We start from the raw sequence: 25,941 nt of genomic DNA, 5'->3' as shown, positions 1-25,941 counted from the left end.
CGGCGCTCCCCGGCGGGCGCCGACCCCCCGGCAGYGGCCGGTGGCTCCGTCCCGGGCGGCTCCTCGCCGCTCTCGGCGCTGGACTCGGGGAAGGGCTCTGCCTCGATGCTGGGGGCGTCGCGGAGGTCGTCGGCCGAGAGGTGCAGCAGGAGGCTCCGGCTCAGGCTCCAGTGGCCGGAGCTGGTCGGCGGGCTCTGCCGGGGGCTGCCGCCCGAGGGGCTCCCGGAGGTTCCACCGGACGCTCTCCGGCCTGGCGGGGAAGGGCCGGGGCTGATGTCCGAAGGCACCGACGTCTCCCCGCCATCTGTGCTGAAGCTGAGCAATTTCTCGTAGGGCCCGTGAAGAGCCGGGCCGTCCTGCGGCACCTCGGGGCTGCCGCTGCACTCGGAGCCGCACTGGCCCTCGTAGGAGAGCTCGGGGTAGGCCTCCCCGTCGCTCTCGGCCCCCCAGGTCCCCTCCGGCCTCTCCTCATCCCCCAAGCTGCCCTGCTCCTCGTCCTCCACAGTCACGTCCTCCCGTGGGTGCCAGTAAGCCAGGTCCTCCTGTGTCCCATCACCAGGGTCCTCGCCGTCCCCTGGAAAACAAACCTGCGGTCACCAAGCGGGCGCCGGCTCCCCCACGGCTCCGGAGCCTCCCGGCAGCCTGGGCTTCACTCGGCGAGGAAGGGGGAAGGGGGCTGTGGGCGAGGAACCCGAAACCACTGTAGGATGGACAGCACCAGCCAGGGCCGGTGGGGTCCTACACGGGGTTTTGGGGTGCTCCCGCATTCCCCGGATTCCCAAATAACCAGCTCCTGGATCTCTGAAGATCATTAGGCCCCACCAGCGCAGGTTTTGTGGCAGGCGGCGAAAGGCAGCCGGGTGGCTGGTGCAGCTCTCCAGCAACCTCCCCAGAAGCTGCCATGGTCCCAGCTGCGAACGGTGCACGCTCGCAGCCAGCCCGAACTGTCCCCGGGGAGCACGCCCAGCCTCCACGCCGGGGCGGCGAGGTCCACGTTGCCCCCCRTACACGAGAGCCCTTGGGGTCCCCTGAGGCTCTTGCAACGCGGACGCGGGAAGGGGTTGGTGGCACCTCCTGTGCCCACGCAGCCACAAGCGGTGCGTGGAGAGCGCGGGAGGGAGAGGAGCGGAGCGGAGAYGACTCACCCAGTGGTGGGCTTCTGGCGTCCTCCCCGTCCGTGCCCGACTCCTCCAGACCAAATTCCTGCAGCTTGCCGAGGCTGAAACTCCTGGTGTGAGCAGGGGGATCCAGGATCTGTCGGCCGAGCGCATCCGTGAAACAGGAGCTCCTCGGCCGGCCGGCGACAGCCGYGAGCTTGTCCTCCAGGCCAATGACTCCGTTCTCATCCATGTGTTCTTCAAAATCCTCCTCCTCCTCTTCCTCCCAGTGCTTCGGCTCCCGGGAGCCRCTGCCCAGGTCCCGTTCCGTCCAGTGCAGCCATGGTGCCGAGCTGGCCATGTCCCGCCGCCTCCCGTGTGTGGCCCAACGTGGCGACAGCCTTCGCTTCACTTGCGCCGCTTCATGGCGTGGCTGCAGCAAAAGGCCGGCGCGTGCCCGGGAYGGGGAGCTCCTTCCTCGCGGGAATGTAGGTCACATCGCCGCTGTGCTCAGCGCTGCAGCATCCTGACAGCAGCCGAGAGAGAGAGGGGAAGATGCTCAGCAGGAGCCAGCGAGGACACAGCAGGCTCTGTTCAACCCTCCCCCTGCTCCTGGCACGGAGATGTCGGCTGCTGCCGGGGCTTTCCCCATCCTCCTGGCACGGTCCCAGGACTTGGGGTGACAARAGTTACGTCCCACAGCGTGGGCAGGGACCGGGACACCGGCCAGCCACCCCCAACCAGATGAGGGGTCCGTCCACCGCATCTCACTCCATCGTGCAGAGAGGCACCACGAAGCGGTGGCCCTTAGGTGCCCTCGGGGACCACGGACGTGGGAAAGGAGCCCTCCAGCATGACCCCAAAAACACGGGCAGGAGCCGCTGCCCCTCCAGCTGCAAGAAGAGCCGCGCGGGGCACGTTTGCCCCCAGCCTGATGCTTTACGCGGAGCAGGGGAGCAGCCTCCTCCTTGGTATCTCGGACGGAGATGCCCTGGCTCAGCACCCTCCCCAGCGCCGCGGGACGAGGAAACCCCCTCCAGCCGCCCCGCGCGGCAGAAGGGAGGCCCGCGATGCTCGGCAGCCCCTCCGTCCCCCGCGGCATGGGGGACCGGCTCCGCCAGGGGACGGGGGGAGCACCATGGCGCCCGGCCGTGCYGCTCGCCTCCGGCTCCCATTAGCAGCAGGCTCCTTTGTGCCCGGCCTTTGTGCGCGGGAAGCGCCGGCRGAGGCTTTTCGGCAGCTGATGCCCGGCGCTTTCCTCCCGCTCCGGTAATAACAGCCCTCCCCAGCGCTCTGCCGGAGGGGCTTTCCCAAAGCGAGGCGCTTGCCTCGTGCTCGTGCCTGCCCTCCCAGACCAACCCCCCCCCGGTCTCGCAGCGACCCGGCCCCGTTACCTGCCCCAAGCACCCCTTCCCCGGCGCCCAGGGTCCCACGCGGCTGGCGCTTTCCCAGCTAAGCTGGCCACGCTGCAGCTGAGAACTCACAACTCATAACACCTCGCCCTCTCGCCAGATGCAGCTCCAGGAAGAAGAAGAAGAAGAAGAAGAGGCAGACTGAGCCCACCCCCTCCCGTCAACACACTTTGTGGTTTTCCGGTTTCATAGCACTTGCCGCTGCCTACAAAGCCCCGGTGAGCCGGCGGTACGGCTCATGCTACGACTGGCAGAGGGGCCTCACCCCACGCTGGGGGCTCCGCTGCCGCCCAGCGCCAGGCTCGGCCCCGAGCCTGCCTCCGCGGCACGGCGCGGCGCCACCCCTGCCCCGGCCGCGCGTCCCCTTCCCCCAGGAACGGGGTCGAGGGCTTCGCGGCCACCGCGGCGGCGGCCTCTCAACCCGTTCGCTCCGGCGCTCAGCACGTTGCGCACGGATGGGACGGCGCCGATCCTGCACACGCGACAGCCGGATGCGGCCGGGCGCCTTCCCCGCTTGCGAACGGCCRGGGGAGCTCCTGCGGGGCAGGGCATCGCGGCGGCCACCCCGGGGCACGGCGCGCGGGCTGGCCGCAGGGCCAGGGCTGGGGCTGGGAGCTCTCCGGGGCGCTGGCATGTCCCCGAGCCTGCCCACGTCCCCCTGCGAGGGGGACTGCAGCACGGAGCCGCGAGAAACACAAGCGACCGCAAACCAGGCCCATTCGAAGTCGCCACGAGCCCCCCGCAGCGGCAGCGGCGGGGTGTGGGATGGTGCAGGCTGAGCTTCGAGCACCCCCAGACCCTTCCAGCTTGGGCAATATTTCGCAGCGGTTCGGGTTTTTGCACCCAGGCAGGCGAGGCGCTGCCACGGGGAGGCCGCTCTTGGAAAGCTTTGCTGAGGGGAGCAGAGCCAAAAACGGGAGGGGAGGATAAAAAACTTAAAGAGGAGGAAGGAGAATTGCCTGCGCGGCCACACATCTGCACGTAAGGCGGCTCGGCCGGTGTCTGACGGGGAGAGGGGTTATGGCAGAGGCCCAGCAGACTCGCTGCACCGATGACCTAGAAGCAGGAACTTCCCCTCTCCGCTGGCCGCCTCCCCAGCGTTACTTATTGTTTTGGCCGGGGTTTCCATAGCAGCCGGTGGCTTTTAGGTGACCGAGGACTGCACCGCGAACCGGCCCCCGAAAAGCCGGGCGGCCTGGCGCCAGGGCCCGGCAGCCGCACACATCCGAGCCCCCCGGCCTCTCCCCGCTCCCACCGAGGCCGGAGCGGAGCCGGCGGTGCCGCCGCCAAAGCAATCGTCTCGCCCGGGCTCCCCCCGCCGCCTCTCCCCAAAGCGCAGCCGCGGCCGGTGCATCCCGCGGGCCAAGCTCCGAGTCCCACGCGCACGGGAAAGCCGCTAAAATCCATAAAATGCTGCTGCTGCGCCGGTGCGGCAGGCTGAGGGGGGCGGACGGCCCCGACGCTCGTGCCGAGGGACGCAAAGGTCACCCGGGGGTGTCCCAGCCCGGCACCCCCATCCCGTTGCTCGCCCGGCGGGACGCTGAGCGGCGTATCCAGCCCCACCGGCAGCTGCGCTGCAACATCTGGGGAGCGGCGGAGCAGCCGGCCCCGCGCAGGGCGCACTCACCCTCCGGCTCCGGGGGCCCCGTCCTGCCGGCGGCCCCGCTCCGAGCGGCTCCCATCTCCCGCAGAGCCCTGCCGGGGGGCTGCCGGCGGCGCCGGGCCCAGGAGCGCCGTGGGGCCGAGGGAGCCCCGCGGCCGCCCGTCTCGCCCGCCCCCGGCTCCGCAGCAGCAGGAAGCACCGGAGCACGTTTCCTACGAGTCCGCGAGCCGGCGCAAACTCTTTAACCCCCTCGCACCCTGCGCGGCAGGCCCGAGCCCCGGGCGGACTCGAGCGATGCAGTCGCTCGGGCAATGCAGGCACAGCCCCGCGCTGCCGGACACGGCGCCGGCGGCCGTCACCCTCGCAGGTCGCAGCCGGCTGGCGAACGGCTGCGGGGGAGGCAAAATAATTYGCAAGACTTTTCTCCCGGAAGGTCTCTTCCGCCCAAAGCACCCCRAGCAATTCCCCGTCTTCTCTCCGCGGCGGCTCTCGGCTCCATCTCCCCTGCTCCGGCCCTCGGGCATCCTGCAAATGCAACCTGCCCCGGCACAGCACTCGCTGCCCGTCCCTGCGCCCCGCTCCGGTCGCAGCCCCACGGCGGGACGGACCAGCCGGCTCCGAGCGCTTAACGTGGAAGGAGGCTCCAGGCACAGAACACGCGTGACGCTGCCTGGCAGGAGACGGCTCTCGAATGGGACAACCCGGCCTGGAAACAGCTTCCCGCGGGGGTCTGCGGCTTCGGAGACGCTCGCCAGCTCCCCGGGGCTTGTTCCAGCCCCCGCCGTAGCCCCGGTTTGCACYGCGGCGCGTTCGCCAGCGGGTTATTAACCCGGCGCGTCGCCGTGTAATTAGGGCCACGCGGGGGACGGCTCGCGCAAGCCCCCTGCGGCTATCGCAACCCGGCCGCTCGCCGGGGTGTCCCCAAGCAGCCGCCGGCACCGCCGCTCGCGCGGGAACCGCCGGAAAAAAACCCCTAATCCGCCCCCAGCCCCTAACACCCGGCGCCCCGCGTTCGCTGCGGTGCCCGCAGCACGGACGCGGCCTCCCGGCGCCCCCCGGCCTCGGCGGCGGTGCCAGGCCGCGGGTCCAGCCCGTCATTTATAGACGAGCCGTGGATAATCCACCTCGCCGCCGCCGCCGTTTCCGAACGCCGCCGCCGGCCCCCCAGCAGCGCGGCGTCGCCTCAGCCGCGCCGCGGCAGCGCCAGGCGGTGGGATTTCCTTGCCATTTTGGCCGCGTTTATCGCTTTTGCAGAAAGTCCCAGCCACCGGAGGCCACATGGGCGTGAAAGTCTTTTTCTTCTTCTCTTTTTTCAGTGACTTTCTAGCTCTTGCGATAGCACAGGAAAGCCTGGAAAATGATGCGGCTCCCTACGCAAAACCCCCAAAGCGAATGAAAACAATCCCAAGCGTGAGTGTGTGTCTGCGCGTCTGTGTGTGTGCGCGTTTCTTTTAAATACTGTTTTTTCAAACCTTGCATTTTGCAATAACGCAAGCAGAGGATGAGCTGAAAACCCCAAATTTAAAAACCTCTCTCTGTTAGAAAGCGTCTCTTAACCTCACCAGTGAGGTTAGCTCTGTTAAAAGCCTCTCTTCCCCCTGCCCTGCACCGCGCCGCTGCGGACAGCGCCGCCGGAGCCATGGGGATCGAGGGCAGGGAGAGCTCCAGGAGCCACCAGAGCTGCTGATCCGATTATCCCCCATCGCTGTCCCTCACTGCCCCAAAATCTCCCTACCCACCTCCCGCTACGAGCTGCTCGCGTGGGAGCAGGGTGCCCAGGGAGGGTGCTCAGGGCAGTGATGAGCGTCTCTCGGTCCCCAAAATGCCGGGGACATCTCGCAGTGCCCTCCCGCCCCGCTCCAGCCTCTGCAAAACCCCTCCGGGAAGGACGRCGGCATGGGCTGAGACCGCCAAACTCATTGCACTTGTGAGCAAGCCCGGAACGAACGGCAACACAGCCGAGGCCTATACGTCCCCACAGAGCAAGGGGGGCGACAGCCCCAGAGCGACGGGAGAGACCTGTCCCGTGTCCCCGAGGCGCAGGGACGCCCTGGGCGCCGCCGCGGCCGCCGGTTCCGAGCCGCGGAGTCCCAGCCCTCGCGCCGCGCTCGCTGAGCTGCACCCATGGGATGCGCAGGGGAGGCACCAAACCTGCCCCCCCCTCACCCCCCAAAACCTTTCCGGGGCCACAGCCCCGCTCAGGGCAGCTTCGAAACCCCGAATAAAACCCGCTAGCTGGGCGCTGCCGGCAGCCGCCGCGGCCGAGCACCACGGTCCCGGCGGGGGCCCGGCTCCGCGGGGCCTCGAAGCGCAGAACATGAGTTTGATCAAAACCACGTTTTCATCCCGGGCTCAGGCTCTTCCACGCCGACCGGATCGCTGGGAGCCCGCCAGCGTCGCTGCACACCCCGCTGTCGCTGCGGGAGCACCCAAACCCCGCGGCCCCCCGGGGCAGCCGGCGCCGGCCCGAGCGGAGGATCGAGATGAGACCCTGGCGTCGTCTCCAAGGGCGGCTGCCCAAACTGAGGGTGCCGGGGACAAGCACCTGGACAGAGCTCCCCCCCCCCGCGATGACTTGGACGTTTCACGCTCCTGAGCCACCCGCTCCGAAATTTAGTGGCTCGGCTCAGCCGCAGCAACCGCCCGATATCCCGGAGGGGCCGAGCACCTACAGCCCCGGAGCGACCCGCAGGCCCCCCACGGCTCCCGAGGGAAAAGCAAGTCATTTCGGCAGCGCTGGGGACCTGCAGCCCCAGGCTCGGTGCTAGCAAGCAACGACCACGGTCCCCGCGCAGCCCGAGGGCGTTGCAGAGCGGGAACGGCCAGGGAAGGAGCACACGGCACCACATATATATATATCTTTCCGGTCGTTAGTCAAAAATCTCATTATGCCCAATACCGCGCGGCGTTTGATATTCGCCCTTTGAGCCCGCCAGGGTCGCGGCTGCCCAAACGGACGGCGCGGGACGGAGCGGGTCTCGCGCAGCCTTGTGCCTCCGCAGCTCGTCCCCGCGGTGCCCTTTTCGGATGCGGTTCCCCTTCGTCAGCGTTTCCATTCGAACCCTCTCTTTTGGGGGGATTTTAAGTAGGCCAAAAGAATGCGCTTCTGGCTGAAACTTGGCAAGGGATGATTGCCGTTCAGAAGGGAATAATTCCTGGTTTATAACCCCCCCCTTTTTCTTAAGCCTGCTGAGTCAAGCTTTACGAGCATAAAAGAGAGCAGAGAAGTGAAAATGCCGTTTTCTTAGTTCACACTAAAACAAGGGGGGAAAATCATCACCGTGGGGAAACGCCCGGCCAATTCTCCTCCGCGTCCTCTACAGACACACACGCGTTTAATTATGTGACAGCTCCCCTTGCTCCGAAGCACACCGCAAGCGCAGCTGGTTTCCCACCCGCGGCTCGGCTTTGCCCCCCGGGGCGGCGAGCRGATCCGGACGTACCCGCAGGAGCCTCTGTGGGGTCGGGCGACGGTGCGGAGATGCGGGGCGGCCGGTCACCCTAACCCGGCCCGACAAGCTGCCCCGCCGCTAATACCGCCGCCRACGGCGGCCTTAATCCCCGTATTAACGGGGGAGCCTGCGGCAAGGAGATCCCGTATTAATGGTGGGGCGGCGCCGGAGGATGCTGGAGGGCGGCCGGCCCCGCTCCGGACCTCCGCCTCGTCCCGCCAAGCCCCGCTCCTGCGGTGCYGGGAGTTCACGCCGGGGTTAACCAGCATGGAACAGATTTGCAGTAAAGAGTTTATCGCCTGCTCCGCTGCTCTCCGGAGATTCCCCCTTAAAACACCTCGGCCTCTCCGGCCGGGGCTGTACTGAAAGGGTCCCGCAGAGYGAGTTAAGCCTCGGACGTCCAGGCGGCACCGCTGACCTGCCTTGAAGGAACAGGAGAGGCTCGGAGCTCTCCGCTAACCGAAACGGGGAGCCGAAGTGCAGCGCGGCCCTTGCGGCTTCCTCCGCGGAGCCGCGGGCGGCAGCAGGGCCCCGCGCCCCGAAATCCCCGCGCCAAGCTCGGCGCACCCGGACGCGCCAGGCTGACGAAACCGTCCTGCAACCCGCTGGCCGCACCTCCCGCACGCAGAGCAGAGCCGCCGCAGCAAAGCCAGCCTTGGGGCACGAAGGAGGCAGCGCCGGAAAAGAAACTTCTGACAAGTTTCTCCGGGGCCGTAAAGGGACTTGCAACGCTTGGTGGTTTCAGCAGGAAACGCCTTGGCGAGAAGTTAGGAAGTAGCGTGTCCTCCAGCCACATCTGGCGGGGTGAGCGCGGCCCGGCAGCGGGTCGGTGCCAGGCCCCAGCTGCCCAGCGGAGGGTTGGGGCTCTCTGCTGCCCTGCGGGGTGCAAACCCTGCCTGGCCCCAACCCACGTCCCATCTGCAGAGCCGCCCTGCCAGGGAAGGGGGCACGGGATCCCGGCTCTCCCGGAAGCCCTTGCCCCAGGCGGGGCCCAGCCCTGGGTGCCCAGCTGTGCATCCAGCTGTGCCCCRCCACTTCCCTCTTCTTCCTCTCCAGCTGCCCCGTGCAACTAGGACGGAGGAAGGATGGAGGGAGGAGGAGGTGCTGTGGCAGCCCCAGGCACCKCCCAGGGCACAGCGAGGAGGAAGATTCGGGCTCTGTTCCGCGGGGGGACACATCTGGCTCAGGTGCACAGCTGGATGGACATCCTCCCGCCTTGCATTCAACAGCTGCCCCGCCGACCGCCCCCGCGGCTGCTCACCTGCAGAGCGAGGGCCCGGCCGGCTCCCTCGCCTTGCACGGGCCCCTCCGTGCGGCTGCCCCGGCCCGGCCCGGCCCGGCCCGGCCTGGCCCGGCTGCTCTTCCTCCTCCTCCTCCTCCTCCTCCTCGGGCGCTGCGGTGGTTTTGCTGTTGTTGCTGCTCTTCCTCCTCCTCCTCCTCCTCCTCCGCCTCCTCCTCCTCCTCCTCCTCCTCCTGCTGCTGCAGCTGCTGCTCCGCGGCCCGGTCCCGCCGGACAATAGCGCGCGGCCCGCCGGCAGCGGGGGGCGGGGCCCGCGCCCTCATTAGCATTCTGGCGGCCTCTCCGCCAATCCGAGCGCGCGGCCGCGGAGGGAACGGAAGGTCGTTAGCATAAAGCCGGCCCTTTCCCATATTTGCATAGCGCGGGGGATGCGACCAATCACGGCCGCCGCAGACGGCGCTCATTATCATAATTTATGCAGCGCGGGCGCCCCCTGGTGGAGGCTCTTGCGGGGCGCAGCCACCCCCCACCCTGCCCGCCCCGGGGGGCGAAGGGGTGCAAAGGGGGGTGTCGCCTTGGGGGGGGGGGCAAGAGCTCCCCTTGGCCTGGATCCCCCGGCTGCCCCCGGGACGAGCACATCCCTGTAAACCTAACTTTGGGCTCCGGGACGCTTGGTGCGGCAATGGCACCGCCAGCTGCCTTCTCCCGGTCGCGCTGCCGTGTGGGAGCTCGTCGGCCCGTTAGCCCGTGGCCCTGCCGCAGCAGGCGCAGGAAGGGTTAATCGGGAACAACTGCGCTCTGAGAGCAGGCAAACTCGTGTCACTGCGGGTCACCACGTGGCTGGGGCTGGGAAGGAGGCCGGCACAGATGGCTGCAGGCTGCCCAGCTCCGGCTGCAGCTGGGCCAGGCTGCCGCTGCTGCGCTCTGCCGCCCATCGCCCCCTCCAAAGAGAAACCCTAAACGTGACCAGTGTGGGTAAAACCCCTCGGGACAAACTCAGCAGCCCCAGCGGGCCCCGAGCCCAGCGCTGGGCTGCTCCCAGCCAGCCCGGCCTCTGGCGGCATCGGGGCTCGGCTCCCCAGGCCCCGCGTGTGCAAGGCTGCTCCCCGCCTCCCTYGGGCCGCCGCATCCTAACCAGCCCTGCAAGCACCGGGGTGCCGCAGCCTTCCCTGCCCTTCCAGCACGTGCCGGTCCAGCCCCCAGGCCCCAAAGAAATGGCCACGAACCCAGGCTTTTTCTAACCTGTTAGATTTATTGAAAAATTAAAAGCACAAGCTCTGTATATATAAATACAATGACATCGCCAGCAATTTACAAGGCATCCGATTGCCCTCCGCGTCCTCAGCCGCGGCCTGCGCCACCCGCCCGCCGCCCGGGCGCAGCGACGGGCACCCAAGGGAGCAGGGCCCAGCCAAGAAACCCTTCGACCTTCCTCTTTCCCCAGCCCTGCCACGGCACGGGCAGGGCCGCCGACCGCCCCGCTCTGCGTGTGTGGCACTAAAAGGACAGCGGGACGCCCAGGCTCGTCGTCCCCTCTCTCGCTCCCCAGCCGGGGCCTGGATTTCAGCGCCAAGGGGAGAGCGCTGCTCCCAAGGGCAGCCCCCAGCCCCGGAAAGGCAGGGACGGCCGCCTTCAGCGGAGAGGGAAGAGATGTGCACTGATTTCTACCCATCCTCAGCCTGCCCTGCCCAGACAGTGACTATCTGTGATGGGAGACATTTGGGGGTCCCTGGGGGCGATTGCGTGGGCAGGGTGGTGCAGTGGGAGAGGGTGGTGTGGGCTCCACGCGGCTGGGTGCTGCCTTTTCCCACACCGGTACCCCTGGGTTGCCTTTTGCGTCCGTCTGGGCGCTCTCCTCACCTGCCACGTTCCTTCCCAAACTCGTTTGGCTCCTAAAGGACGACGTTGAATTCTGTGACCAGAAAATCAATGTAGTCCTTCTCCTTCAGCTTAAAGGCTTCAGCGATGATGCGTGCGGCTTCCCGGTGCTCTTTGCCCCGCAGCCCCGTGCCGTTCACCTCCAGGATGACGTGACCCACCTTCAGCTTGCCACAGTTGTGGGCAGAGCCCCCGCGCTATGGGAGGAGGGAAGAAGGTGGTCAGCAGCGGGGGAGAAGGGAGAGTTCATGCTCCTCTTCCCTGGCTCGGCCACACGTTGAAATGCAGCCAGCTCTGGGGAGGAACAGAGCAAGGCGAGGAGAAGGCAAGCGTGGGCTGCAGCACGACTCGTGAGCTTCGGGGGAGAGGAGAGGGCTGAGGAGACAGGGCTGTTTGAGAGGCGGAGTGCCATTCCCGTGATGGGAACCCAGAGGAGCTCCCCGCTGGGCTCGCTCCAGGCTCTTGTACCAGCAGCGAGTCGGGAAGCGGCACGGGGAGGCGACGTGCCGAGGAACCCACTCGGCTCTGCCCCTGGCCCGCGGGGCGCCGGCTGGCCCAGGCCAGGCCTCCGGGGCTGCCCGCAGGCGGCAGGGGACACACAGGCGCCCCAGGCCCCTCTGGCAGGCAGAGACCGGCCTTTGCTGGGTCAGGGCGAATGTTTTGCAAAAGAAACATTTTACATTTTGGAAACGGCAGATGAATTTGGCTTCCCTCCTGCCTGCTCTTGGCTGTCAGCACGGTGCCAGCTGGGACAGCCAAGAATAACCAAGGAGCAGAGTCAGCTTTGCCTTTTTCTATGTGTAACTTGAATTTTGCCCTAAGTAAACAGCAGAGGAAACAGGGTGAGGAGACAGCTCCTGAGAGCAGGGCTGGGGGCTCAGTTCCCCAGCCGTCACCCCCCACCCCATCCCATCCCATCCCATCCCATCCCATCCCATCCCATCCCTATCTGAGCAGAAGGAGAGCGTTTCCAGGCATCTAGAGACGTCAGCCAAGCTCTTGGGGCCGCCCAGATCCCCTCCAACATGTCTGCAGCAAGTCCTTAGTTTCCAGGACATGTTTTATGATATGGGATCAGCCACAGCATGTGAACAAGATCCTCAGCTCAGCAAATCCCCCGCAGCAAAATGACACCCCTGGCATTTGGGGAGATTCGGGGTCATCACGGGGAAAGTACACCCACAAAATTCACACTGGGGCAGGGCTGCAGCTGCACTCTGGCCCTGCCTTGGCTGAAAAGACATGGCTGAGGGGCTTTCCTGAGCCTGTCCAGAGCCGATAGGGAGGAGAGGGATGGCATATGCATTGAGTTGTTCCATTCTCAGCCTGCCCTACCTGGATGGTGACGATCCGGGGCAGCGGCTGCCGAGTGTTTGCTCCACCCTCGATGGCGATTCCCAAGGTTGGTGCGCTCTTGGACACTCGGATCAGACACGACGTGGGCTCCAGGAGCCCGGGCTGCGGGAAGAGACGGCAGTACTGCCGAGGGAGGCTGGGCACCCGTCTCTCCCTGCTGTGCTCCCTACGCAGGGCCCCACGGCTCCCTGACTCCTCGCATCCACAGCCATGATCCCAACCGTTTGCAGGCCTGGAAGGACTTAGGGAGGAGCAGAGCAGCTCTCCGACTGCCTGCCGAGACCCCCCAACGTCACAGAGATCAGAAACCCTCCAATTCGCTTCTGATAACTTGTATCATCTGCTCCTCCCAGGGTGACAGGTGACTTCAGCCATGGGACATTTTGCCCTGGGGATGTCCCCTCAGAGCCAGGAACTCTACCATGTCCCAAGCGGTTGTTTGCTGGAGCTGCGAGGGTTGTTTTACCCAGGATGGGGTAAATCAGCCCTACCGTCCCCCTTTCAGCTGCTCCTGGCTCCCCTCCTGCCAGCTCAGCCCCACAGTGAGCTGCCTCAGATTGTTACACCAGGGGGAAAATAATGTGACAAAACAAGAAAAAATGGGGGTTGCTGCCTGCAGGCTGCGGGAGCACAACCGGCTGGCTGGTGAGCCAGATGTGCACCGCCTCAGGCTGAAGCAGCGGAGAGTAGCACTGCCCCTCGGCAGCGGCGGGTGCCCACCTCCCACCTCCCACCAGCACGGCATGGGGGTATGGTCTGTGAACGGCACCTCCCCGAGGCCCCTGGGCACCCAGCCTCACCGGCTTGGAGGCCCCCTCTGCCGCCCCCTCGCTCCTCGCGGCCTCCTTGAGGCTTCGGCTTTTCCCGGGGACCGGCTGCCGGCTCTTGTCCTTGCCGCTCATCTCAACCTCCCCGATGTCCACCCCGCTGTCCTCGCTGAGGGTCTGCCCGCTGTCCGACAGCTGGGAGAGCGTGGAGGCTGGGGAGAGACGCGGGCTGTTAGAGGAAAGGCTGGGCAGCACGGCTCCATGGCCAGTCGAGCACCCACAGGACCATGTGCCAGAAGAACAGAACATCTCACTCACTCCCAGGGCTGGGCAGGTCCCTTGGGATGCTGACCTAGGGACAGAGACAGACCTAAGCAAGTGTGGTCCAGATCCCCTGAGGTATTTCAGTGTCCACCCAACACCTTTGGAGACCTGGAATTAGAGCAGGGTTCTCAAATGAACCTGTCCTTAAGAGCAGAGCTGTGCATGTGGAGCACCAAGGAACATGTGACCTCAGACTTGGGTATCTGGGTCCAGGATCCAACCTAGATCCTGCACTGGGATCACAGAAGAGGGTGGTGGGTTCAGGGATCCCGCTCGAGCAAAGTTTGGGCCAGCCCATGCTCAACACCAGCTTCATCACCTCCAGTTCCCGGGAGGAGATGGGGACAGATCCAAGCAAGGACGAGCTGAGAGGCAGGAGCCATCGTCCATTCAAAGTCAGAGGATCCGGGTGCAGATCTAGGATCTGCCTCTGGAAATGAGTATCAGGCACAGCAATATTACAGCATTTGCGGAGAGGACTGAAGCCCTGGGAAATCGCATCTCTCACTTGGAAGAGTTGGGGTCACACGGCTGACACCTCTCAAGCAGGATCCAGCCGCTATTAGCATGAGAAGCCGGCATTTAATCTCATTTCCATACATTAAGAGATTAATGAACAAACTGCAGTGGGAGGCCGGTGCCACGGGAGGGCGACAACGCCACTCGCATCGCCTGAAAGGCAACGGGGCGTTTCTGGGGGGCTCACAGGGTGGGGATGCTGGGGTACCCGAGAGCACYGCTGGGCCTTAGCCTAAAGCAGCGTGTGCCCTCCCTGGGCATCCCCAGCCCTCCGGGACCACCTTTCTCACTGCTGCTGGGATCTGCCGAGGGACCTGTTGAGCCCAGCACACTCTTCCCCCACACTTACGCTTCTTTTTTCAGGGATGTGCTCAGGATAAACCTGACTCCCACGCTCAGTGAGGGCACAATCAGGTTTTTCCAAAAGCAGGCGTTAATGGGAAAATCCCAGAATTGCTTTTAAAATTCCACCGGAGGCAGATTTTATTAAATAACACAGAAAAACCCACACAAGAGACAAGTTGCAATCAACTGCCTACCCAAATTTGGTCTTTAAGTAAAGGTCAGATTAAATTGCGCTGGAAACCTAGGGAGGCTTTAAGGAACGTACTGAATGCCGATGCGAAGCTGGATGCTGTGACTGTGGGCCTCGCAGGTTTTCCAGGACTGCCAAAAGTCAAGGCTGAGGGCTTTGTCTGAGAGATTAATACTAGCACTACTGCTAATGACATTGCGGAGGGCTTTATGGGCTTCCTGGATTTTCACTCTTTGGCCATGATGCTATAAAGCTGTTTTCTGCGACTGAAAACGTGTCTCAGAAAAAAGCAAACAAAATTACAGCTAATCAATGAAACAAACAGCAGCATGTTGCCACACTGATCCAGGCACTTTGGCTCTTCCAAATTCCATTAACTTGGAGCTAAACTGCCAAGCTTGGTGTCACGGCCCCTCGCTGGCACACTCTGCCAGCCCACATACACGCCGGGAAGGGGAAACCTCTGCAGCAGAGCCTCATGCTCAGGCAGGTACCTCTCCCTCAGTTGCTGCCCTTAAGAATTGCCTCTTCTGCTGTTCCTCTCTCTTAGAGAGGGCTTTTTTCACCCTAAGGCTGACAATGTGCACTGAACATCTTACAGGGCACGGGCATCGCTGTGTGCAGCCTCCCTCCTACACCCACCCTGACGCCCTCTCCATGCAGTCTGGATGGCAGGCTGGACCATCGGTAGCTGCTTCCTGCAGCAGTTGCCGGACATGCTTCCACCCCACAGCCCAGCTTGGTACTGTGACTGCGAAACCAGCCAGAGCCCAGCTCTGCGCTAAAGCCAAACCAGGCTCACAGTCGCCATCCCCAAAAAACAGAAAAGCTGATGGCAATGGTGACCTTCCACACTAGAAYAGCTTGTCCCACCAGGACACCCACCTCTGGCCTGGGGCAAGGGCCTCACTTCGTTCACGTCGGGCTCGCTGTTGGGTTGGTGTACCTCCACCATGATGAAATGCTGGTTGGCCACTGACCGTGGGCTGCCCTTGTCTGGCGGGGGGGGCGCTGGGTGGGCTGGGGGAGGAGGAGGGGATGGGGAAGAGGTGCTCTGAAGCCCACCAGCTGCGGAGCTTTCCTGGGATGGGCTCTTCAACCTTGTTGGGGACTGGACCCTGGGGAAAGGACCGATGGGGTGCTGGCTGACCAAGGAGAGCTGGGCATCCATTTGCCTCCTAGAGCTGTGCAGGGCCGGAGAAATGGTAGCGTAGACAGCGTTTGGGGCAGACTCCTCAGTGGATGAATTAGTAGAGGAGGTCAGGCTGACTGTGTCCTTCTCGGGGTGGCTAGGAGGGGGTGTGGGGTTTCGGGGGGCCACAAAGAAGAGGCCCGACTGAGAGGACTCAGAGGAAGGGCGCTTCGACTTGTCTTTTCCTGGGTTCCTGTGCTGGGCAGCGGAGGGGTCCAGCCTCTGAGGGGCTGAAGGAGGAGGCGGAGGCTTGAAGTTGGGTGGTTCTTCCRGGAAGGAGGAGAGATCATCCTGTCAAACCAAGAACAGAAGCCTTTAGGATACCAGGCTCAGGCACAAGAACTTCCCTAGTCCTACAGTCACCTGGTATCTGCCTTCCCATGGTGATCACAGGAAAACTAGCTGATTCTGATAGAAATGTCTCCCTGACCTTATTGGCAATAAGAATATGACTCATAAATGAAGACGGTTAGAGGACAAATCACCCAAGTTTTGCTTTAGTTCCTATAAGTGCAGATGTTACTCTTATTCAGACAACCCGAATCCTTCTTCCTAACTGGTCTAATTAATTTGCTTCAGTAATACCCTGCTGCAGTGACATCCACAGGTCGCTGATGTTGCAAATAGCTACAGAAGCTGAGGCAAAACTCAGTATCATCAATTTGCCTCCAGCTCCCACTCGAGGCGCTGCAGCATGCTGCCGTATCTTACCAGGGAGATGTCTGGCAAGGTGTTGATGCTACTTTGATGGCTGTCTCCACCTCCCTCCAATTCTGATGTGTTCTGACAGGGCAAAAAAGGAAGAGAGAACCCAGTTACTACAGCAAGAAGCAACATCAAAGTGACAGGGAGCATGCAGAGGGCTGCAGGACATTGTCCAAAGCCCCTGCAGTGACAGGGTCTTTCACCCAGTGAAAAAGGTTCGTATTGCCTGGGAAGCTCCCCTGGAGACTCACATACCACATAGGCAAAGCAACCTGGCTAGGAAACAGACTCTCCAAAGCTAAGAAGAGTGCTCAGAACAAGCTGTGAACCTCATCTATAGAAGCTATTTCCTCTACAGTAGAGGAACACACTCCTCTTAGCCCAAATATCAGCTTTCTATATTTAATTTAGAAGATGGGGAAGGGAAGAACTAGCTCTGAGGGTTGCAAGTTAAATGCCCAGAGATAGATCTTTCCAGGCAGAAGGCCAACGAAAAAGTTAAAACCCTCCCTCCCCCAAAACCCAGAGCATTTGGTCTCAGATGCAAAAGGATAGAAGCCACTTCCACTGCTTATAACAAGGCAAAATGTCATTAGAAAATGTCACAACACAGTGCTGAACACATCGCAGTGCCAGAAATCAGGAAGGACTAAGGTAGTCAGTTCATCTGTGCAGGGGTGGCTGTCAATCAGGATGGACCAGAGAAGAGGATACACGTATTGTCAAGCAGAGCAAACAGGCACCCTGGCTAAGTAACAGCAGGYAAAGGCAGGAATGTGGTGTTCCTGGGCGCGCAAGGGAGGCTGGGGCCTGGAGGTGGGCACGGCTCTGCCCCAGCGAGCTGTGCCCAGCCTGCAGGACGTGGGGGCCTGCCGATGGACTCTGCTCTGGGCACCAACAGGACTGAGCCCAAGTGGTCCCATGTCCAGCCTGGGGCCACAGCTCTGCTGCTTTGTCCCAGTGCTGCCAAGGCACCAGGTTCCCTTTGAGGGATGCTCTGCCAGTGCTGCCTAGCACCGCTCTGCCTGGTTCCCCTGCAAGAGCAAACCCAGACCACAGCACCGCCCTGGGGACAGGCAGTGTGATCCCCGGGCAGAGAAACAAAGAGGAAAAATCCGTCGTGCTGCAGTTCCCCAGCTTCCTTCTCCCCAGCACCCTCTTGCTGCCCAATCGCGGTTCCCCAGTGCTCTGTGGCTCCACACTGCTGCCTCTTTCCCCCTCCATCTGCCACAGCCCTGTCAACCCCTGAAGGACCCCTGCTTTGCATGGTATCTGCCTGGGAAGGACAGACAGCAGCACATTTCCGGGTGACCGCTGGACTGTCCAGGAGGTGTTGCTGAATTCAGCCTGAGCTAGCTAGGTTGTGCCATCCCCAGTCACATCACTAACCTGGCAACCCACAGCAGCAGCAACTCCTGATCTGGAGACGGGGCTGCTGCCGTTCAGAAAGGGCATATTTCATTTCCATCACAYTAACAAGGATGTTCGTTCATTTGTGCTGTAAAGGGCAGGGTACAGTTTGTGTTTAACTGTGTGTTATTTATTGCAGGGTAAACAACTGATTAGTTGAAATGCTGGTGCATCTGCATTTTTCCCATCTGCTGGAGGCTGCTGCCTGTAAGATGTTAGTGTCCCAAAATAGACACAGAAGACAATTAAAAGCATTAGAGAAGCAGCAAAAACACTGATGGAAAGTGCTTTTATCTCTGTGGCTTCAGAGGGATCCCTGGCAAATGAGAAAGCTAAAAGAAATGGCTTGTTCAAACTTTGGCAGGGAAAGAATTAGCTTGGGAGACCATTTCTTCCTCTGACGAGGGGTGATTTCATCATCAGTTCAATTCAACATAAAGACAGGTGGCTTTTGAAAAACAAAATCCCCTACCCCATGTGTAACTGCATTCATTTGACTGTGCAGCGAGCCAGGGGAGAGAACGGATCTGGCTGAAACACATGGCAGAAGCAACAGAAAGTTCAAGTTTCAACCAGATCCAACTCGCCACAGGGCCATGCAAATCCAAGGGCTGGCATGAAGGACGGTGTGAGAACATACAGCTGAGGCTGCAAGAAGAAAAAGGGCAGTTTCAAAAGCAACCTCCAATTATGTTGATTAAAATGATCCTGAACTGCTCCCACAAGCCAGGAAAGAACATGCTGGTTTCCAGTGCTTGGGGACTGGTGGGCAGGTGAGTAGCAGGGAAGGCCAGTTTCAGGGAGATTTGCTCTGGTCTATGCACACGTTAGCAGTCAGGTCAACAGCTAGCCTGGGACTTCAGGATGTATTAAAGTGCAAATGGGTGCCATCACCTCCTCACGTGACACCAAGGAACCCGAATGCTTAGGTGAACAGGGCCAAACACAGTGCTTGGTAAGCAGCACCAAATCRTGCCAGCAGTGCCCTCTTCTCAGAGCTTCCTCCTTCCGCCACCCTTTTCCTCTAACAAGAAAGCTGTTTTGCAGAAAGCTGCCCAAGTAGCACATCCCTGCATCTCTAGATGTTGCCCAGAACCTTTAATCCAGCCGTAGGGCTGTGTACACAAGGAAGGGAGCTGAACTCAAGGCGGTGGCATTTCAGCACCAGCCGTACCACATTTGGGAGAATCTCAGGTGTGTGTCTAACACTTCCCTCTCCAGCTCTGCCTCTGCCAGCCTCAACTTGCCTCCAAGCGTTCACTGAGCTTTTGCCAAATGACTCTCCTGATACGAGCGGGAGCAGCCTGCCTTCAAATCCCCCTGTCCCCACTATCCGTAGTTACACCGTTACTGAAAGAGGATCTGCCCGATGCCCTGCTGACATCTGCCAGTGCCATCTCCGCCTGTCCTGCCAGTGAGCCCTGTGCCCATCACCATGATATCAGACTCTTCCTAGAGTGCAACACGTGCTGTTCATGTCAGCCAGTGGAAGGTGCTGCAGTCCCAGCCCAGTAGCTGGACTAGTCAGCATGGAGGCTTGAACCCTTCTGACAAACCTTGGATGAACCCAGACAGYGGTGCCAAGAGCTTCCTGCCAGCTCGGCGAGATGGTCCTAATCCCGCTGCCTTGGCTCTGCTCTTCCCGAACATCCAGTGACACTAATATTGCTCATCTTCTTCAGGGCACTTTCTTCTGCTGAGGTGTGGCAGATTTGCCTTCCCCAATGCTTACTACTTTGGGGGCAAAAATAATTAAACAGAAATTGCTCCTGGCTATAAAATGTAATGGCTTTTAAACTAAGCACAATTGCTTTCAGGAATCTGCTGTTTTAAGACTGTGCTTGCCTGGATCTCCCTTGAAAGACCCATYGAATCCACGTGCCACTGCTCAGAAAAACGAGTGTTTACTGAGGGGGCTGCTTCTTCTTACCAACTCTCTGCTCCTCTCTCCTATTTTCTGGTTATTTATAGAAATTGGAGGCCAGGCGAGGCTTTTCCAATCCCTCTGCAAGGCACAATCGGGAGACTTTCACCCTTCCTATCTCACACTGAGCCCRCGGGCGCTGCAGTGAAGCTGGAGAGCATCTTTGAGACAGGCTGGGTAATGCTCAGTCCCGACAGCATCGTGGCAAGTGAGAGTGGTGCCGAGGAGGCAGAGCAACACGCTCACTGCTCCGCAGCTCAGGATAGGGCCACTGTGGACAGCTGTGCCCCTGGCTTGTGGTGACTCCTAGGAGAGTCACTGCCAGCTCCCTGCCTCGGTTTCCCCGCCCATCAAACAACAGCAATGCTCTTCTCGGACACAGCACAAAGGTCTCTCTTTCTCCCAGGGGCTGCTTGCCCTGCCACTGTAATGGAGGGAGCTGGATGAGGTCCCCCATTTCTCTGCTCTCATTCTACCCTCTCTCTGGAGACATGAGATTGTCTGGCAGCTGCCAAGGATGTTGTGGGTTCTTGTGTTTGACACTCACTTTTCAAAGAGAGGAACGGCTCACGCCCCACACTGCCATTCTCTCCTTACTTCTGCTTCTTGTGAAACAGAGCCCAAAGACACGCACAAACGTTAGTGACTGGGTTACCACGCTGGGTCTGATCCTGTGCCTGCAAGCACCATAGCTTCAGGGRGCTGGGAGCAAGCTAACATCTGTGGAATCAGGCCCTGGGAGGAGGAGACACCTTCTRTGGCAGCACATTTTCCAGGAGGCGGCACAGAAGAAAAATAAAATCAACAGGGATTTCAATTCCCTAATTAYAACAATGAGGGCTGGGGCAGGAGGCAGGGACAAAGCAAATGYTAAATCCCCAGAGGACTGTCTCGGTTATAAGCAAATTAGAAATTCATACTGCTCTATCAGACAAGCTGCATCTGATTATTCCAATTTACAATAAATCTCTGCTTTGCAAGACTCATCTTGAGATCCAAATCTTCCATAAAAAAGAGGCGAAGGTGCGGCTTAGTGAAGCAGACAGACATCCAGTGGGTGGCACAATCAAATGAGGCCTTGTCTCATCTCTTAGTAACCTTCAAGCATCCCATGATGAAATCACTTTTTGCTTGGCAGGTCCTGCTCAGCCTCACATTGGGTTTTTTTGACCTAAGTTCGCCCAYTGACCCACTGAGAACAGAGGGGATGGGAGTGTGGTCTAGTGTCAGTGACTTTGGTCATGAAGCCAAAGCAAACTATGTCCCAAGRTTTGGGGTGTCTGCGATGAACTCCCTCTGGCAATGCCACAGCTTTCTTCTTTTAGGCAAGTGCCATTCCCAGAGGGATGTAGCTTTTGGGACAGGTTCACAGCTGCCAGAGCTCCTCTTTCCCAAAGCAGTACTAGCAGCTCCCAGCTCCACCACTCGGTTTGTGTGCTCCACCTGCTGACCCATGTGATTYAACCCCAGGCAACCATGCGGAGGAGGTAAAGCACTATGCACAGCAGAGCTGTGCTGCAGGGCACAAGCATGCAGCTCTTCTCAACCTCCTTCCAACCAAAAGCTCTGTTACAACAGAGGAATTTTCGAGGTTCTCCCCACATCCATTTTTAGAAAGCCTTGCCCATCTAGCCTCTCTAACATATGCGTGTGGATTTATCTAAAGCTGAACACCCATAACGTAAGTACATTGATCCCTCCTGCACTGGAACACACATTTCTGCAGACCCAAGGCTTATCAGGCAAATCATTCCCCAGTCTCTGAGGATGTGTGACACGATGCGACTAGCCCAGTGGTATTTAGCCAGGGTGCCTATACRGTGAGACAGCACAACAGCAGGAAGAGTAGGCACAACGGGACCACAAAGCAGGAAGGGCAGTTTGGGGTCCATCGGACATCAACACTGCTGGTCCTTCTAACACCCCAGCACTGAGTTGCTAGTGGCGCATGCGGCTTTAGTGCAAGCAGCACACTGGTGCCAGCTGGATCTGGTTCAGGATTAATGATATGTTGGAACAGACACCAGAGTCTTGTCTACACTGCAGCACCAAGCAGCCCCTGAGCTCAGGAGAGGGACTCAGGAACGGCTCAGCAGAGCCAGAAGAAGAGAAAGCAGACATGGGAGAAACGAGGCGGTTGTTCACGTGGCTGAGACACATGCTGGCCTCTGGAAGGGCCTGTTCCCCCGTCTCCCGCCCAACACACACTCTCACACATTCTCAGCCCATCTACTATGGCAACCACAGCACTCGAGCTCCCCATCTTGCTGACAGCCCCTACCTCCATCAGGTCTATTAGCCACAAGAGCCGCTCCTGGGGGTGTGCGAGGGGAAAAGCAGATTAAAACAAGCGTGAAAGGGAAAATAAAACATCAGGGAGGATGCAGAACAAATGAACGAGACAAGCAAACCCCAGCACAATGCACCCCTCCTCCCTCAAACCCATCCTACAGAATCCACATCCAGCTGTATTCAAGGTTGAACATGAAGGCTGCAATTAGCCCTCTCCCTTGAGAGGTGCTGGGGAGGGTGACAGCGGTGGGGAATTAGGACAGGAAAGTGCAGAGCAGCCAGTTTGGGAGTTCTGCCCTTTTCTCTCTCTYCTGCGAGCTGAGGTAAGTGCCCATTTACAAAGAGCCCATGCTCTTAGCTTGGYAGTTGCTTACCACCGCTTGCCAAAACATGTCAAGTTAGTGTTCCCAACACGTGAGGCAGAGCTGGAGATGGGTGTTCGTTCTCACATCCACGCTCACAGGACATGGATAGAGGAGTCACCCCGCCAAGGAGGATGTGCAGTGTAACCGAGAGAGATGCGTTCTTATAGGAAGCTTTTAAACACAAGGCCTGGTAGATGGTACCTGCTCCCCACTCTGTGGCCAGAATTGTCCCCTGGTCTCCCTTGCTGATCTCTGGGCCCAAATGCCAGGCAGGGCTGGGTCACTGCTCACACATCAGGCCCATCAGCCACACTGGCTTCGTGGAGTGGGAGGGAGAGCATGGCGAACCCAAAGCACACGGTACAGTCTTGGGCACGGGGACAGCAAGGGAACTGGGTGTCACACTCAATGCGCAAATCCCGGCAGACCTCTCTGCTAGGTCTCTGCCACTTTGGAAAGATTTTCCCAGCAGGCTTTCCTAGAGCAGCGTGAAACTTTCTTTTTTCACCCTGATCCAGAAAGGATCTCACTGTAATCCACCCTGAATGGAGCAGATGGCTTTCCTACAGGGATTTGTGAAGTCAACCCAACAAAAAACCAGCTCTGACGCTCTGAAACTCACTGAGCCCTCCTGGGAGGCCGGACTGAACTGCGAAGGCAGCCACAGCCCTAGGAAAGCCCCCCTACCTCTCTGCCCCGCTGGCTGTGTTGCCTGGGCCCTCCACAGCGCAGTCCCATTCGCCCCGGACGTGGGCTGGTTTGCTTGCTGCCAAACTAGCAGAAGCCCATTGTCATCTGTTCTTTTCATGAAGGTTTTAATTTCCAAGGTTGTTAATACATTTATGATGAAAGGCATTTTATGGCTAGGAAATTAATTCGGGTCTGTGTGCCTGCACTCTCAGAGGTGATTATGATAACTTAATTAGACTGCGTGCAGTGAACGCTTGGAACTGAGACGTGGGAGTGCTGCTGCTTAATGCTGGGGATGGGGGGAGATGGAGCCTGGGACAGGATACAGATGGCGTGGCTGCAGTGGTCCCCATTGGGACAGAGGAGCAGGCAGCCAGCGGCTTCACGGAGGGACAGCCAGAGCTGCTGAATAGTGGCAGGCAAGGGGTGGCAGTAGCAAGTTCCTGAGGTTTCTGCGTGGATGCAGCCTGCATTGCTCAGTAGAGATCYTGGAAGGGAAGCAGACCTCTCCCCTCGCTGGGGACAAAGTGACGCTTAGCACCAGGCCCAGCCCCTGTGCAGAGGGCAGTGGCATTTCAGTCTCAAGGACACTGAGAAATACCAACCAAGTCTCATAGTGTCTCCTTGTTGCACCTACAAAGCACGCTAGTGCACCTTGCCTGCAAGGATCTCGGAGCCTTTTGGAGGTCAAGTACCTGCAGCACTGACACGGGGCACAGAACATGCATGGGATCCCATCAGCRGGCAGCCAAAGCTGGGGCACTGCTGTGCCTGCATGTGCACTCCCTGCTCTCCATACAACTGCCACAGCTAGCTCAGCCCGTTCTGACTCCTCCCAGCTCACCAGGCTCTGCTTTAGCCACCTGTGTCTCTGCTGCAAAGCAAATGGACGTGGCAAAGGGCTTTCAGAGCAAGGCCATGATTTCACAGACAGCAGAAACAATGCTGATTTTTCCTGCCACTCTAGGGGCTGTCTTCTTTCCCCCTGCCTTGGAAAGCAGTGGCTCTGTGATAAAGCCGGCAGCCTGGAAAGATGACCCCTCACAGCTTGTAAGGGGATGAGAGAGTTTTGGGGCATCCATAGGGGAAGCAGTTTGAACAAGGCTTCCTGAGGGAAAAATGCATTAATAGCACCTCCAAGGAAAYGAGTTTGTTGTAGGGCTGCCAGGAGCAGAAGGTGTTGAAAGAAAAAGGAACAGTCAAAAGAGACTTACCCTGGCTGAGCTGACGGTTGTAGAGGTGAAGTGGCTGCTGGAGGAAGAGACGGTGTCGCTGTAGGACATCATGGAGTAGGAGTCAGTGCCAACGTTGGGCCCCGAGGGCTGCCGGGCCTTCATGGATTCAATCTCTCGCTTCAGCACTAGGTTGTCGAAGCGGTCGAGGTCTTGTGGGGAGATCACGCCCCGCACCTCTGAAAGCAGTGAGAACTGGGCCAGGCAGAGGGACAACCAAAGAGAGATTGGAGCATGACCATACTCCCACGTGGGTGAATACCCATCCTCCCACCCTGTTCAGCCGAGGTGATGAGATGTTCTGGCAGGGATAAGGAGGTTTGGTCCTAAACTTGCCCAGAAGTYCCTTTGTCACTGAACAGCAAACTGTATCCCCCATAACGTCCTGCCTCTAGATTTTGCTTTCATACCCTCACTCTTGATCCCGTGCAGATAGCCTTGAACTTTGGGTTTATTTGAGAGCTCATTTTCACATTTGGAAAGGGGCTCATATCTCCTGAAATGGCAAGAAAGGCTGGCAGGAGGCACTGAGCCACGCTGTGACAACAGCTCTGCTCACTCCATGGGGTGGAAGAAGCTATCCCTGACCTTAGCATGGGCCTCACCTTAGCATGTGTGTTGAGTAGCTCGAAGAGCGCCATGACCAGAGCATCCACGGGGATGTTGCCTTCCTTATATTCGTCAAGGTAGTACCCCATGGTCGCCCGCTCCTGTTCATTCAGCAGGTGACGCGCTTGTTCTTCCAGCATAACCCGGGTCTGGTTTACCATGGTGCTCAGTGTCACCTGGGAGCCTGCCAGGCCTCGGTAAAACAAAGGCTGCAGAAGACATGAAATAGGCTTTGGCCTGGGATGCTAGGAAACCAGCTGCTGAAACCCACCAGCCAGAGAGGGTGGAACCATGTGAACAACTATGTCCTGTCCCCACCCTCAGGAGAAACACGCTGAAAGGCCAGTCAGCCTGAAAAGGGAGTCTCTCTGTTGAGGGTATGACAAGAGATATGCCAGAACCTCTTCTCCTATACCTGCTTTGCCACCAGCCAGCCAAACGTCAGCCTGGACAGAGCAGGTCTGTGCTAGACAGAAAAGTGATGTGGCCTTGACTGGTCAGTTCTTGCCACCTTGCCAGGCCCCAAGATGGGCTGGTGTTGGCAAGGGTCGGTTGCCTACTAATAGCATTTGACAGCCCTGTGATGTTGGCTCTGGACTYCTGGATCTCCTTGGCAAATGGGGCCAGTGTGCTCAGTTGTGGCACATCAAAATAGATGCTGCTTCTCACAGTGGTGGCACTGGCAATGAGCTTGCTAGATTTGGCTTGGTCACCTTTCAAAGACGCCAGATATGCTGTAGAGCTGCCTGAGTTCCTTTGCAGGCAGCACACCTTAAAATCYCTGCCTTGACCACCTCATCTGGAAGCACCCTGCTCTCTGATGACCTTCCCCAAGAGATGCTGCTTGGAGGCTGGGGGAAAAGGTGAGGAAGTGCACCAAGCAGCAGAGGAGAGGCAAAGCAGCGGATGAAGGCCGTGCAGAGGTCCTGCGTGTTGGTTACAGAATGTAACCACAGGGACATGGGGACAGGCTGTGAGTCACAAGCTGCGAGGCAGATGCCATTGAAACGCATTGACTGAGTGCTGAGAGATGGGCAGCAAAAGCAGGACCCAGAATTCACCCTGTACCCCATGCTCTATCCACTAGCCCAAGTTCCCACTGCCTCAGACTGCTGCTCTGACCCTACGGTGGCTATGCTGGAAAGCAGCACCAGAAGAGGGATGCAGCGAGTGACTGGAGGCAGATCCCCCCGCGGACTCACCAGCATGGCTGCTCACTTAAGCGTCACTACTTGTCWGAGTAACTCCAGAGCCAAGAGATTATACAGCACCAGTTGAATAAACAAAACAGCATCCCACCTCCGTTCAGCAAGCGTGGATGCTGTCCCTTGACTAGCTA

General features: G+C 59.8%; 2 protein-coding genes across 3 annotated transcripts in view; both read right to left on the bottom strand.

The window, feature by feature from the left end:
* The window catches only part of AKNA (AT-hook transcription factor), an 18,484-nt gene extending 15,756 nt beyond the window's left edge, over window positions 1–2,728 (bottom strand). Inside the window, exons 1-3 of the mRNA XM_026059782.1 lie at window positions 2,492–2,728; window positions 1,146–1,623; window positions 21–574 (exon numbers count right to left, since the gene is read on the bottom strand). Of these exons, the coding sequence (XP_025915567.1) occupies window positions 21–574; window positions 1,146–1,458 (867 nt within the window). The 5' untranslated portion in view covers window positions 1,459–1,623; window positions 2,492–2,728. The remainder of the gene's footprint in view (window positions 1–20; window positions 575–1,145; window positions 1,624–2,491) is intronic.
* Window positions 2,729–10,146: 7,418 nt separating this feature from the next.
* The window catches only part of WHRN (whirlin), a 62,590-nt gene continuing 46,795 nt past the window's right edge, over window positions 10,147–25,941 (bottom strand). For both annotated transcript variants that reach the window (XM_026059687.1, XM_026059688.1), the window contains 7 exons: window positions 24,599–24,811; window positions 23,976–24,188; window positions 16,087–16,158; window positions 15,069–15,666; window positions 12,839–13,017; window positions 12,018–12,140; window positions 10,147–10,879 (listed from right to left, as the gene is read on the bottom strand). In XM_026059687.1, the coding sequence (XP_025915472.1) occupies window positions 10,697–10,879; window positions 12,018–12,140; window positions 12,839–13,017; window positions 15,069–15,666; window positions 16,087–16,158; window positions 23,976–24,188; window positions 24,599–24,811 (1,581 nt within the window). In that variant the 3' untranslated portion in view covers window positions 10,147–10,696. The remainder of the gene's footprint in view (window positions 10,880–12,017; window positions 12,141–12,838; window positions 13,018–15,068; window positions 15,667–16,086; window positions 16,159–23,975; window positions 24,189–24,598; window positions 24,812–25,941) is intronic.

The sequence above is a fragment of the Apteryx rowi genome, unplaced genomic scaffold (genome assembly GCF_003343035.1).
Source record: "Apteryx rowi isolate R43461 unplaced genomic scaffold, aptRow1 scaffold_16, whole genome shotgun sequence".
NCBI classification, from domain to species: Eukaryota; Metazoa; Chordata; class Aves; order Apterygiformes; family Apterygidae; genus Apteryx; species Apteryx rowi.
The sequence above is the reverse complement of the archived record's forward strand: the minus strand, read 5'-3'. Positions and strand labels throughout refer to the sequence as shown.